This window comes from Leptinotarsa decemlineata, unplaced genomic scaffold (genome assembly GCF_025532065.1).
Source record: "Leptinotarsa decemlineata unplaced genomic scaffold, Ldec_3_MD MMD2_tig00026358_RagTag_RagTag, whole genome shotgun sequence".
NCBI lineage: Eukaryota > Metazoa > Arthropoda > Insecta > Coleoptera > Chrysomelidae > Leptinotarsa > Leptinotarsa decemlineata.
This window is the reverse complement of record NW_027412703.1, coordinates 2,932,018-2,947,245: the sequence shown is the minus strand read 5'-3', so window position 1 is coordinate 2,947,245 and position 15,228 is coordinate 2,932,018. Positions and strand designations below refer to the sequence as shown.

Sequence of the window (15,228 nt, the reverse complement as noted above, 5' to 3'; positions counted from 1 at the left end):
GAAGAATTTTCAATTATCACCCTGTTATTTGAATCCCTACTTTCCCACTCACCTATACAAACGAAATATTCATTATATATGCTATTATCTATATTTTTCTTATATAATCAGAAACGATTATTGAACAACGAAATTAGTTAGCTTCCTAACTATATTTTCAAAAGGGAGCTGCTGGAAGGTAGGTTGCACTATATCGTTTACTTGAACTATACCTGAGATGACAGTCATTACCCTTACTTGCAAGTTTATAACTAATGAAAATGAGACATTTGGGTAAACCAAATTGGCAGAACCAACATTATTTTTTATTCTCAAGTTCATATCATGTTCAAATAACCGTGAAAAGAAAATGAAAACCCATCTTTCTCAGTTAGTTTGTTGATATTCATTTACTTCTTGATCTTCCTTCTGGGGCAGTTTATCACTCAACTAACACATTTTCGAATCTCATAGAATTATACATTTATTTTCAAATAGCGATAATCATCGGTAATTTGAACCGCTGGTATTCAGCTCAGCAAACAATATCAGTTCTGTTTTCTGCCTTGTCCTCCAGCATTCTTCATCAGACTGTATAGCGAAGACCTGTCAGACGAAATTCTGGAGACAAGTCTTCGGCCGTAGCAGTACATGCCGAACGCAGTGTAGGAAGCAAGAGGTTTTATTATCGAGATTTGCCGTTTGGCGTTTATTTCACGTTAGTCGTTGGTGAGGGTCGCACGTGCATCTGTTTCGAAACTAGTCGTGCTTAATTCACGAACTTTAGTGGAAATTTGAGTGCGTTTTATTGTTGGAGTTGGGAGTTCAATGAAATTTGTTCTGGTTCATCAGGTCTACTGAGGAAATGATGTTGTACAGGTGAGATTTTTTAGAATAACGAAGTTATACAGTTGTTGAGTCGGGGAATGCCAAAGTGCACTTGCCTAACCCCTAACCCCTAACTTTTCAGACATCCAGAAAAACTAATTAAGTTAAGTGAAAACGGAAAACTTCCATGTGAAATGAAATAAGGCACGGTATTAGTCACCGTATGTTATATTATGTTGGTTCATCAGCTTAATACTTATTTCTATATTGAGGATCGAGACTGATCACTATTAATCACTGAATTTTGTAATCCGATCAAGTTTACTTTAAAAATGTATTGGATTATCAGCGGCTGACTTGAAATAATAACATTTTTTATTCAACTCGTTTAGAAATATGGAATAATGTTTATTATTAACAGAAGCAGTAATTACTCTAATACTCGTAACTTGTTTATTAGAAATACTTATCCTTTATCTCCAAAAAGTTAGGTAAATATTCGTTTTGAGGGCACCTGGCGATTTTGAAAAAAAATTGAGTGTGCTTACGTATTTTGATGAGTAGATTACGAATCCGAAAGTAAAAGCGGCGCTCTCCCTTATTTACAAAGTTACGGCCCTCCAAAGTTCAGAAAAGGGCCACTTTTCAGCCTTCTTTTTCACAAGACAAACTATCTAAAAACAAGCATTTTTCACTAGGTTACCTTTACACCTTATTCCTCCTTCTTTGATACTTCGCTTCAACAATCAACATTTTTCCAATAAAAATGTTAAAAAATATATGTATGGAGCTGCTTTTTGGTTATATATCTCTGTATTTTAAGTTTTTAAGGTTAATGTCTAGTGAATAAATGCTTGTGTTTTTAAATAGTTTATCTTGTAAAAAAAGGCTGAAAAGTTGCCCTTTTCTGAACTTTGAAGGCCGTAACTTTGTGAATAATGGGGAGCTCCGTTTTTTACTTTCGCATTCGTAATCTACGCATCAAAATACGTAAGTACACTCAAAATCGCCGGTTGCCCTCAAAACAAATATTTAATAATAGTTATTCACTAGATATTATTATTTTTATTCAATTCTATGAACCGTTCTTATTGAAGTAAATACTTAAATTAGTGAAAGTAAAAGATTAACTATAGCAAATAAACAACCGGTACTTTTGTGAGTGTCAATCTTTGTTTATATTATCATCATTACTAAGTAATGCATTCTGACGATTTTAGTTTTTCCACGAAAACATTCGAATGATCATTTCTTGTATCTGAATACCGTGGTAACTGTAAGGGGAAATCCCACTGTGTTTTCTTTTCAGTATGTCAAATATTTCAGATGAAAAAGTTTGAACGTCAATATGGGGAATGGTTTCAAAAGAAACAATCAGATGTGGGATTTCCCTGGGGATTTCCTATTGAATTAGACCCTCCTTGAAAAATAATAAAGATTGGCATTTGTTTGCTTTAAGTTCCATCTACTTCTCGGCTTTCAAACTTTTATGTCTAGGTCACAAACGATGTGCTTGGGAACTTTTTTGATTTGAAAGAATATTTTGCGTTGAGTGTTTTCATTGTTCTTGAGTTTTTTTTGTGATTGAAAATTTTGGAGAACATCAAGATAAATAGGGCTTTAGGTTGCTCTCCTTTGAATATTGTCAATTCTGTTTTTCAAAAGGTATTTCTTCTGAAGGAGTCAATGTGTTTTCTTTATTATTTTCATTATTTCAGTATTTACCATATTTAATATTTCAATTATTGGTATAAAGTTCCATTAGTGTGAAGCTATCCACAAATTTTCAACCACAACTTCTGATGTAGAGACAACCTATGGTGGGATAGAACTACATTATTACGCAGTATTGCCAAGTCTCTAAGAGTTCCACCTGCATGAAAATTTTAATATAAGAATTCTGGCTATATAATTTCAACATGAGTTCATCAATTCTTATTAGAGTGAAAAAAATTATTTCATGAAAGGTTCGTAACAATTGAAATAACTGATTGGTGGATGTTTTTTCTCGACATCTAATGCAAAATAATAACCAATATATAGTTGGTAAAACAAAAATATGTTTAAAAACACAAATTTGTAGAGAACGCTTTTTGACGATCATGAATTTATGAAAATAATTTTTCCCAAATTTGAATTATTTGTTTATTACGAGGATATTTTTTCGGGGGCTGGGGTTGGTTACCACCCTTACATTTTAGGTAAATTGAGTGGCACCTCCTTATGAAGGTTGCCTTTTGACGTAGATATTTTATGCTTCTGATAAAAAAGTGAATCATACTAAAAACTTACCTACACAACGAATACAACCTGCTGATTTCCTTGAATGCTGATGACACAGAAAAGTTCAAAAAACTTTAGGGTTAATAAATCCCAATAATTGTTTTTAAAGCACACACAAAAAAAGTAGCACCTAATAAGGGTAACTCACATAGGAAATTTAGAGTAAATGTTCAAAATGTGCGCCATTTTGCTCCATGCAACAATAAAGATTTTGTTCGAATTTTGCTCTTACGTTATTCAACATCTCAGGAGTTATATATAGCTCGGCATTCATCAATAATTCTACGACGTAATTCATCCAAATTGGCTGGCTGTGTAGCATAAACTTTAGACTTCAACTATCCCCACAAAAAGTAGTTCAGTGGTTTTTGGTTTTCCCCGTATAACTCGAGAAGGGCGAGATTCCCCGTAAATTTTCTTCGACCATTGTATTGTTCCCATTTAATCGTCTTCGTATCTGATAGGGTTCAGAATATATCTATGTTACCACATGATAAAAAACGACCTGTATTGAGTATTAGCCCACCATCGTTATTTATATCTAATATTATTAAGTATGTTGACTTATTTCTAAGATCTCATGAGTATCTAGTTGCATATTGTTGTTAACTTGTCTAACTAATCTTAATTAACTAATCAAAACATGATGGGCGACTGCTAATTTTACTGGTCTTTCATATTTTAAGTGTGCTAAGTGTTTCTTATATCTTATTTTAATAGACCTTTTTGTCTGTCCATAATATTTTGCATCGCAGATTTAAATACCACCTTCATACCTAGATTTTCAAGGAACTAGGTGTGTTTTGCAACAAAATCATCCCATAGACTTTAGTTCATTAAGATTAGCTAGACAAGTTAACAATAACAACATAACCTGACTAGTGGTCGTTCGGTAGCCAAGCGGTTCGGCGTGGGTGCTTTGTTCACTCACTCGAATTGACTGCCGTGTTGGTCGGTGGTTCAAGCCCTAGTCTGAACGATCGATCTTCACTTGCTACCGTCCAACCCGTGTTAGGAATCACACGTTAAAAAGTAAGACCTCGTTAATCCTTAGCTTGCACAAGTTTCGACTTCTGAGGGTTGTCGTTCGTAGGGGTGCGACAGCTGGTTAACGGAAAAACAGATTTTAAACAGATAAGGTAATATTGGCAGGTACCTAGCAGAGGTATCTATTTAGTTTAATTTTTCTCTTGAAGATGATCACTTGTTGTTTGAAACTCGTAACGAGGTGTTAAAAATATCGGTAATATTCTATTTATAATGATTATATTTTTAATTTATGTTTATTGTTTTGTCAAACATTTGTAGAATATTTATATTTACCTACAAAAATGAAATATCCATGATTGCCTTCCATTTAGTTGAAAACGAGAGTCGAACTGAAAACCTGGTTCAAGTTGAAATAAAGTGAAGCCACGTTTTCAGGGGAGTTATAATATGAAAAGTCAACTGAGCACCATAATATGTACATATTTTGTGTGCATCTTAACTAACTTAGTAATGGTGTGAAAACAGAGAGTCGGTGACAAATGCTTGGATAAGGGCGCTAGCTCGACCGTCAAAGGAATCGTGCCTGAAATGCATTTCTACGAATTGTTGAGATGTTTACTTAGATGGATATGTATGTTCGAGTTAGCCCTGAAATACGTGAATGAATTTTATTTTTACTGAACAGATACTGAGAGAAACTATTCATCAAAGCCGACAGAAACAATGAACATAAATATTGAATTTTAACAAGAAATTATTCACAAAAGTTAGAATGACAACATCCGAGGAATTTAACGATAGCGTGAAAAGGCAATTGATGCGTTAGGGAAATGTCATTTTATGGAATCAATATGCTCCCAGCACCCCTGAAAAATATCAACATTCTTCCCAAATAAAAAAAAAAGTAAAATTATACTTCGCTGAAAATACAACAATATTTAACATTATTGTAGTAGATAATGATAAATAAAATAGTAGCTGTTTTTCTTGATCTAAAGAGGGCGTTTGAAACAATTGATCGTAATATTCTTCTAATAAAATTAAGAGGTTATGGCATTGTTGGTGATGTTTATCAATGGTTATCTGACTATTTATCCCATAGAAAGCAAAAAGTCAGAGCTCACAGTAATTGGATATACACATAGGTGTGCCTCAGGGTAGCCTTTTAGGACCTCTGCTTTTTATCTTATACTTAAATGACATAAACTTGTTTATAAATGTTGATTTTATAAGTTTATTTGCAGATGATACACTATTGGCATGCTACGATACAAGCTTAGATAAAGCTATTGATAAAATGAACGACGCATTAAAGGATGTAAATGAGTACCTCATGACAAGTAAATTAAAACTCAATGAAATGAAAACTGAAGGGAAGATTATTACAACAAAATTTAAATGGAATAACCTTGGTTTAAATGAAATAAATCTACAAATCGATAATGAAAACATGGAAATTGTTTCATGTATCAAATATCTTGGATTCCAGTTAGATAATTTATTACTTTTTGGCAATCATTTCGACTATATATGTGAAAAAATATCTGAAAAACTTATATTTCTGTGCAAGAATTTCTGGTAATTTCTCCACTCAGTCTAAAATTACTGTGTACAATGCGATTATCCAACCACATTTTGATTACTGTGCTTCTATTATTCTCTTGTATAATCTAAATCAAACATCTCAATTACGAAAACTTCAAAATTGCGGTATGCGAATTGTTCTAATAGTGAATAGATTCACTGAAATCGGAAATATGTTACAAACTTTGCGGTGGCTACCAGTTTCTTTACGGTTGTATTACGTAACTATGACATTTATATATAAAATTCTGAATAACTTATCACCTTCATATTTTTCTGAATTTGTTAGTTTGAATTCAGAAGTGCATAAATATGCCCTAAGAAATCATACTAATTTGCATTTATGCAGAACAATTCTTTATTTTTCAAAGGGTTTGATGCATACAATAAATTACCAAATGAAATAAAATCTAGCCCATCATTGAGTATTTTTATAAAACAGTTATTGAAATCCATCCATAATGCTAGATAGAATAATACTTGCTAAGATAATATTAATAAATATAGTATTTGTATGTTGTTTTCTGCTTTTTATCATTGTATTGGAGCTGCAGCTATATTGCAATGTATTTTTAATAGCATATGTTGTTATTTTTCAAACTAAAAATTTTTATTTTCAATTTTGAACTATATTTACATTTTAAGTTTTTTTTACATAATTATTTTCAATTTTTATGTTAGTAATATATAATATTGTGTATTAGGATTACCTATTTTAATAAATATTTTCTTCTTCTTCTTCATGTAATGTAATTATTTTACTGAATGTTGATTGAGTTGATTCATAATTAATAATCTATTCTGTCTGTTTGATTGTAGCAAATGTAAGATGTGTAAAAAATATTTATTTTTGATTTAGTAAACATAAAATCAAAATAAAATAAAAATAAATAACAAGTTTCTGTGCTATACTGAATCAACAAGAGCCAAATTTATCTTTTTCAGTGGGTACTGACACATAGTTGATCCAAGATGCATACAAATTAAGAATCTCTATGTTAATTAGACATCAACTTCCATTGTCCGACGACAACAACTTATCAAAACAACTCTGAGTTGAATAATATACATCTAATTGCGTGCGTCAACCCTGTATTAGTTGCAAGCGAGTTAATATACTTTTCAATTATGTCTTCATATATTTGACCATAATACCATAGTTAATTAGGGTCATTTAGGTTATTGAAATTGGGATAAGTGTTGGACGTGGGTGGATGAAACGGTCCTGTATGTCCGCAATTTAATTGGTGGTATGTATGCAGCATTTAATACAAATTCCAAGAAGACTTTAAAATGTTTAATACGTACATTTTCAGAGGTACCTTATTCACTGTTGTGCTGATAAATAATTTTAACTAATCGCTTTATATTTTTACACGCTTTATATTATCTTCACCTGTATGTAAGTATGTATGTAAGGTAAATGTACATAATTACGGAGTATTAAGGCGTCTATCATATTTAGGAAGATTTGCACCTATACAAGAAAGTTGAGCGATATAGAAATTTTACAGAAGATGAAAAGGTGTTTATAGATTGGAAATATACATAACTGAACTATACTGTATTATTTTTTTAAATGATTCTTGATATTTTTTGGAACATCCTGTTTGTCCATTATTGCGTAACAAAATTTCGCTTTGAACTTAATTTTGTGAATGATTGCGCCTAATTACGGGATATTCATGAATCAAGTACTTCTGTATCTACGAACAAGAAAGTAACTGGGTTTATGCGTAAAAATAGACCAAACGAAATGTACTTTCAAAATAATCTATTTATTCAAATTTTTTTCCAAATAAAGGAGTGATTTCATTTATAATACTGAGTAATTACAGTAATTTTCCCTAAAAACATTTCATACAACTTAGTCGAAGTCAGAAAAACAAAAGACACCTCTTTTGTTGACAGGAACAGGACAATCAATTTTCTTCATTACTTCTTCAGCATCATATGCTTTTCAGACCAACACCAACTAATACGTTCATTGAGATGATCACTGACGCCACTAGTGTTCAAATTCAGTAAATTTGTGGTTTCCTAAATGTTTTCAAATACGTCAGTAAATTCAATGGATTTTTTGAAGATTTGCTGTAACTGTGTCTGCGAAGAGACATTGACATTACTTTTTCCAGCTTATAAATCTGATGCATTAGTAGAAGACTTCAATACTTTTGCATAATCCACAGCATTTTCATTGAATGGATATAGTCCAGTCTTGCGAAAACCACTTTTGATTATATTCGGTTATTCAAAAATTGCAGATACTTTGATCTCATGAAAAAATGAGTGAAACTCAATTTTTTCAAATGGAACACCCTGTATATTTCAACATTTTTGAGCTCTACATCCAATTTTAGATTAACTTTGTATAGATAATACTATTTCTATTTTGAACCGTTTTCGAGATAAACTGTTTCAAACGGAAGCTGACGTGGTTTTCTTGCTCGTTTTTTTGAATTCATCACTTATTTTGGATATTCAACATTTTTTTTTATACTCAGTAATATTTCTTTTTGATCCAGTTTTTTAACTGTCTCAGATCAGTCAATTCGAAATTGGTTTGTACCTACTTTAGAAAAAGTTACAATTTGTATACATTGAGGTATTGGTCTCTAACGTACAGCAGTACGCTTTAATATTTTTTAATAGTGTGCTTTGGAAAAATAAAAAAACCAATTATTCAACGTCAGACTTTCGTTGGTGGTTTTGACTGATTGTGATAGCTACCAATTAAAATAGAATAATGTCAAGATTAGGTTACAGATTAAGTTAGGTTAATGAAGATTTCTTGAATTTATTAATAATTCATGGTGAGTGCAATAGAATTGCAAGTAGAACATGCCGAGTATTTCATGAAAGATATCTACAACTTCCGAAGCCGAATAATAATGTGATAAATCGACTACTGAAAAACTGTAGGTTGAATAGAACCTTCCGTCCAAAAATCATTCGTAAAAAGACTAAAGTGGATGATGATGACAATGGTATAACAGTTTTGGGATACTTTCATCCCAGAGAAGCATTTCCAAATGCTTCTCTGCACGAGGCTGAAAGGGAAATAGGTATACCCTACGTGAAAATTTGTCGAATTCTTAATAAGCATAAATAGCATCCCTATAAGTTCTAGTGTGTCCAACATTTGAAAGAGACTGATTTACCTCGTAGAGTGGAATTCTTTGAATGGTTACTTGTCAAGACTCAAGAGGATGAACATTTCCTTGACAATATCATATGGACAGATGAGGCCAAGTTCACAAAAAATGGAGTTTTCAATAGACACAACAGTCATCATTGGGCGCCAGAAAATCCCCATGTTGTCCGCCAAAGGGGTTTTCAAGAAAGATGGCAATTCAATGCATTTTGTGCCATAAAGAATGAGTCAATTTTTCATATCGAGTTTTATGATGATAATTTGAATGCATCAAAATATGAAGATTTACTGAGGAATGGAATTCAAATGATTTCAAATAATAGACCAGGAAGAGAACGTGTATGGTACCAAATGGATGGTGCTCCACCCCATAATTCTCATTCAGTCAGCGAAGCTTTAACCGAAATCTTCGAAGACAGATGGATTGGTAATAATGGACCTTTTCGTTGGCCTTCTAGAACACCAGATGGCAATCCATTGGATTATTTCGTGTGGGGTTTCATTAAAAATATGGTTTACTCTACTCTAATACTCAACAATGGAAGATATGAAATCGAGAGTAACAACTGCTTTCAATAGTTTGACTCCAAACTTGATGAGAAGCGCTACACATGACAATCTTTTGAAGAGATTACATGTTTGTTTAAGTAGAGGTGGAGATGTGTTTGAACATATTCTGAAATACACTGACGATTAAATTAACTCATTAATTTATGGGTTTATTATTTTCGATTCGTGTTTCAGCGTTGAAAAACTATTGTTTGAAGAGAAGTTACATTCGATGGTTGAGGAGTATTTTAATAATTATCTTTCCATTGTATTATCTGTGACTAATTGAGAAACATCAAACGAAATCTGTTTTACAAAAATGAGTGATGAACACGGAATCCATGTCAATTTCCGTTTGAAACAGTTTATCTCGAAAACGTTTCAAAATAGAAATAGGATTATCTGAACAAAGTTAATCTAAAATTGGATGTAGAGCTCAAAAATTTTGAAATATACAGGGTGTTCCATTTGAAAAAATTGAGTTCCACTCATTTTTTCATGAGATCAAAGTATCTGCATTTTTTGAAGACCCTGTATGAGGCAAATGAAAATATGACTCGGAGTGAAGATCCTCATAGTATCACTCCACTCCATTTCAAATTTGATCGTTTCAGTGCAAGAGAGTTCAAGATTATCAGCATTTATAAAAGTTCATGTTTGGTAAATAAAATATCGAAATTAATTTATATCTTCTAAACGGTAATAGATAGGTATAGGGAAATAGTACATGAATTTGTTGACAAAGTGATAATGAATCATAATATGATATTATATACGGGGTGTTCCATTTGAAAAATCAAAGAAGCCGCTACTTTATAGTAGAAGCGACAACGCCGCTTCGTCTAAAATACTTTAGGCGTGTAGGTCATATTGACTTATGCATACTGTGGAATTTTCAGGTTGATCTGTTGAATAGTTTGCCAGAAACGGCTAATTAACGCTCATCATGAAAAGCCCTGTATCAACCAGGCACGGGTTTTTTCCAAAAACATAAGTTTTCGGACCAGATATAATAATGTCAGTACAGACAATTCCGCTTTCTGCTTCGATAAGTTTGTTGAGGGTTGAAATCAACACCAATATGTCTTGGCACAATCATATCGCTGGAATTACAAAAGCTGCTTCTCAAAAGCTTAGAACAGTGTTCCGAATCAGAAAATTGTACACACCTCAACAACTTCTGATGCTTTATAAAGCTTTATGAAGCTCGGATCAGACCTTTTCTGAAGTCTTGTTCTCATGTATAGAGCTCTGTCCCCAAACATATCCTGAAGTTGCTGGATTCCATCCAGAAAAGAGCCCTCCGCCTAATTGGAGACACGAACATTACTTGCAATCTTGATAGTCTGGAGATATGTCTCTCTTCTATAGATACTCTCACGAGAGGTGACTTGGCACATTTGATTCTACCAAGAGCGTTACATATCAGAAATACGCGACGAACTGTAGCTGCTCATAGTTTTGAGGTTCAACTCAGTACACCTCGAACTTCACTGTTTGAGAACTTTTTCACTTAGAGAAATGCGTTTTTATGGAAAAAATTTCCTGGGAAAGTTTTTTGAAATGGGTTTAATTTTCAGCGATTCAAATCTAATGTGAATCGCTACCTCCGCACAGGCACCGCCCTTAGAGTGACTTGCGGGTTTTCCTGAGGTGTATGTGTTTTCTCCTCAAGAAAAAAGGGCGAGCGTTGTCATTTACATCTTCTCGACCTTCTGTGAAATATTTTTAACACTTGTAATAATTTTTCTGGCTGTTTTAAAAAAAATCTGTTTAAAATCTGTTTTTCCGTTAATCAGCTGCCGCCCCCATACGAACGACAACTCTCAGAAGTTGAGAAACTTGTGCGAGCTAAGGACTAATGAGGTCTTACCTTTTAACGTGTGATTCCTAACACTCGAGAGTACGATCACGGTATGCAACTGTCAACGTTTCAAGTATTTTTGAACTATTGTGTTATTTTCTATTTCGAATCCTATTTATATTCTATTTGAAATTGATGCACACTTTTTATAGAGTCTGTTTATTTCAGCTGACTTCTTCATTGCTATTTCGGAAACGGTAACACCTTGAAAGTCGGGTAAATTGGACAAGAGTTTCATATTTTGGGGAAATCGAGAATATCTGTGGTTGTTTTTGAAATACGACTATTCGCCAAAAACTGGAATTGTTGAATTTCTTTTTTTTTTGCTCTACCGCCACCTTTTTGAATGATATAAAAAAAGCAAAGGAACTTTCGATACTGTTTTATATTTGCCATAATCTGATATGAACCAATTTGCAGTGCGACGTTTCGTTAATTATACTTCATCATCAACTTCATCATTTTGAATACAGACCTCTAGTTATGTTCATCGATTTCTGTAGCCACTGTTATAACAAACTCAGCTGTTGAACATAACAAAAAATTGAAACTGTGCTATTTATGTAGGTATGTAACTGTTTCATATTTTATTTTAGGTTCAATAAAATACCTTTACCTGATTTTTCATCTGCTCGTGATTAATTGGCCCCTAGTCTTCCATCGTGACTGATTCTACGCCTTGTTACGTCGTTTCTTTCTTTTTGTTTTGCATACCGCTGGGTTAAACGGGGTGGGATGAGCAATAACATAAATGTGTAATTTATATGCCTACCTGTAATCATCAGGATAAACTATTATAATAGTACGAGTGTATTATTCAACGAGCGAGAAATCTGGTGGGAATGTAGTTTATCGACGCGAGCCGAAGGCGAGCACCGTAAATCATTGGAGCGAGTAATGAAAATTTTTCGCGAGTAGAATACTATACTTTTTCTGTGACTTATATCAGGAATGCAACTACCGACAAAAACAACGCCAAATTTCCCTAAATGGTGCTATACGATCGCCGAATTAATGTCAGGGAGATAGCAGAGGTTATGAGCATGTCAAAAGAACGCGTTTGTCACATAATAATCAACATTTAGGCACGAGAAAGCTGTTCGCGCATTGGGTGCCGCGTTTGCTCACGTTAGACCAAAAACGTGTTCGAATGAACATTTCCAACATGCTGTTTGGTACAGTTTGGGCGCAATGAATCCGAGATTTGGTGCCGTTTAATAACTGTACATGAAACTTAACTTGGATACATTATTATACGCCCAAAATACAGCCTAAACAGTGGACTGCAAAGGGGAAACCGGCTTCAAAAATGCAAAAACTGTTTTTTCAACTGGAAAACTGATCACTGCAAAAATTGATCTTGTGAAATCACATAATATTACGTTGGCCTTTTTGTAACCAACGTAAAATCATATGATATCACAGGGATTTATGTGAACGTCATATTACCAAATGAATTCGGTGGAAACTGTAGAGAAGGGAGGGTGAGCGTAGGCCCACAGCACTTAGACCACATTTGACCCATGGTACATCCTCCTGAGGAGTTGTCCTCCTAGGTCATCGTCCATCCTGTCCTTTCCAGGTAGGTGGATACGTTACGAATGCTTTCACCTGTCCCCTCTCTCCGCTTCATTGGTTTTAGCGGGAGATGACCGTTTGGTGGGAGTTGGTCGTTTTTCGCTTGATTAGAGGTTTCCATATGTAACGTATCTCTACGCTAGCTTGACTAAATGCATTGTTGGACAATATATACGCGGCTTCTTTGAATTTTCTCCTAAACCAGTGTTTCTCTATGTGGATGATTTCAGCTTGAGCCCACTTGTTGTTATGTTGATGAGTCCAAACATGCTCTGCTATTCCGGATTTGCTGGTTTCTCCTCGCTGTGTGTGTTTCTTATGCTCAGCAATGCGAACTTTCAATGGCCTCTTAGTTTCATCGATGTATGATTCTCCGTACTCGCAAGGTATCCGGTAAATGCAATTCTTGGAATCGCAGTCCGCGTTTGGTTTGGACCCCAAGTATACTTGGGGTCCAAGTATACTTGGGGTCCAAATCACACACATCCACAAAGAGGAAAAAGAGGTTTAGGAGAAAATTCAAAGAAGCCGCGTATATTTTGTCCAACAACGCATTTAGTCAAGCTAGCGTAGAGATACGTAACATATGGAAACCTCTAATCAAGCGAAAAACGACCAACTCCCGCCAATTGGTCATGTCCCGCTAAAACCAATGAAGCGGAGAGAGGGAAGAGGGAAGAGGCATTCGAATGACCTAAAAATAGTCAGATCTCGGAGGAATAAGTCCAGTTGTCACCTGAAGACGATTGTGGACACTAATAATCGAATCATAGTGACGTAACTTAGTTTGAAATCTCTTAATTTTTCTTTTTCATTTTTTCTTAATAATATTTGTTAATTTTTTAATTTTCAGCTTTTAACGTATTCCAAAAACACTTTATTGTGAGATTTTCACTAAATTGTTTTACAATTTTCAATAAGCTGACTTGTGGCTCTTGTCCAAAACTGTATATTGGCCAAACAGGAAGAACATTTTTCCAACGAATTAAAGAACATAGGAGTAGTTTTGTAAATAGAAAGACCAATTCCACATTTGCAAACCGTCTTTTAGCAGAAGGACATGAGTTCAATGATGAGTACGAGGTGTTACATTTAGAAGAGAAGAGTTTGAAACTTCATCTTCTAGAATGTTTAGAAATCAATAGATTCAGGAATTCGGGTAAATTACTGAATGATCAATTAGAACTCAATAATTCTCCGTTACTGAATATATTTTTTCAAATGTGAAAATGGAACATAAGTGCAGGTAATTTAGTTCGTTAGAAACTCAGGTAAAATATCAGCTACTTAAAATTCAGGTACTTCGTTTACAGGTACTTTGATTTCAGGTACTCCATAAACTATATATATATATTTAGTATTGAATGTGTAGAATTAGTTGAAAGACACGCCAGATGAAGCCATTGTATGGCGAAACACGTGTTGCGTTTTTGTAAAACAATTTGGTGAAAATCTCACAATAAAGTGTTTTTGGAATACGTTAGTTATGGATTTTCATCAAGTATCGGCCGATTCCATCATATATTTTTCAGCTTTTATAATATTTCAATTTTTTTTTTTGGTTGTTGCTTGTATGTTATTTCTTTGTAATTTGAATTGTTATTTTCGGTTAATCTTTTTATTTTTTTTCAGGGATTTCAAATCAATTTTATATTATATTAGACAATGGAAGTCCGAACTGATGATATTTCACAATCTCCACAGGGAATCACATGACTTATTATGAATGTATTACAGTATTTATAATGTAGAAATCTATATTCACTTCTAATTGTCATTTGTAATATCACATAAAATAAACCCCAATTCACGTGAGTTATTATGTATGAATCACATCGTCAGTTGTGTGATTGCAGTATGCTTAATTATATTGTACTTCACAATGAAATATTATTTTCAGCTAAAATATCCCAAGGACATTGATAACTAACGAAATAATTTTATCACAGTTTTCGAAAGTACGTTATTTGGTAACATCCCGACGCCGAAGGCGGAGGGATGTTACCTAAAATAACGTGCTTGAGGAAGTTGTGATAAAGTTATGAGTTATTTATCAATGTCCGAGGGATATTCGGTGAGAAATTTTTTTGCAATTCGAACAAAATTATTTATTGAACACATAGTTATTAAAAGAACAATTCGTATAATGATATTCCGAACTCCATAAATATTTTCCAAGTGTATTTTTTACTATTGACAGTATTTTTTGGTGTATTTTCTTCAATGATTTTGTCAATTGCCGCATCATTTTGAACACCAAAGCGAGGAAGTGACAGTTTCGAAATAAATTGAATTACTGAAATGTCGAACAACTTTATTGTGTTGGTTGCTTAGCAATGTCATGACATGAGTGATAACTACCCGTGAAAACTATCCATGGGTAGTTATCAGTGTAATGATGGTTTCATTGGTTTTTTCG

At 33.6% G+C, this 15,228-nt stretch overlaps 1 protein-coding gene across 1 annotated transcript in view; it reads left to right on the top strand.

The window, feature by feature from the left end:
• The first annotated feature begins 583 nt into the window (after nt 1–583).
• LOC141486580 (uncharacterized) overlaps nt 584–15,228 on the top strand; it is a 173,036-nt gene continuing 158,391 nt past the window's right edge. Inside the window, exon 1 of the mRNA XM_074184768.1 lies at nt 584–858. Within this exon, the coding sequence (XP_074040869.1) occupies nt 845–858 (14 nt within the window). The 5' untranslated portion in view covers nt 584–844. The remainder of the gene's footprint in view (nt 859–15,228) is intronic.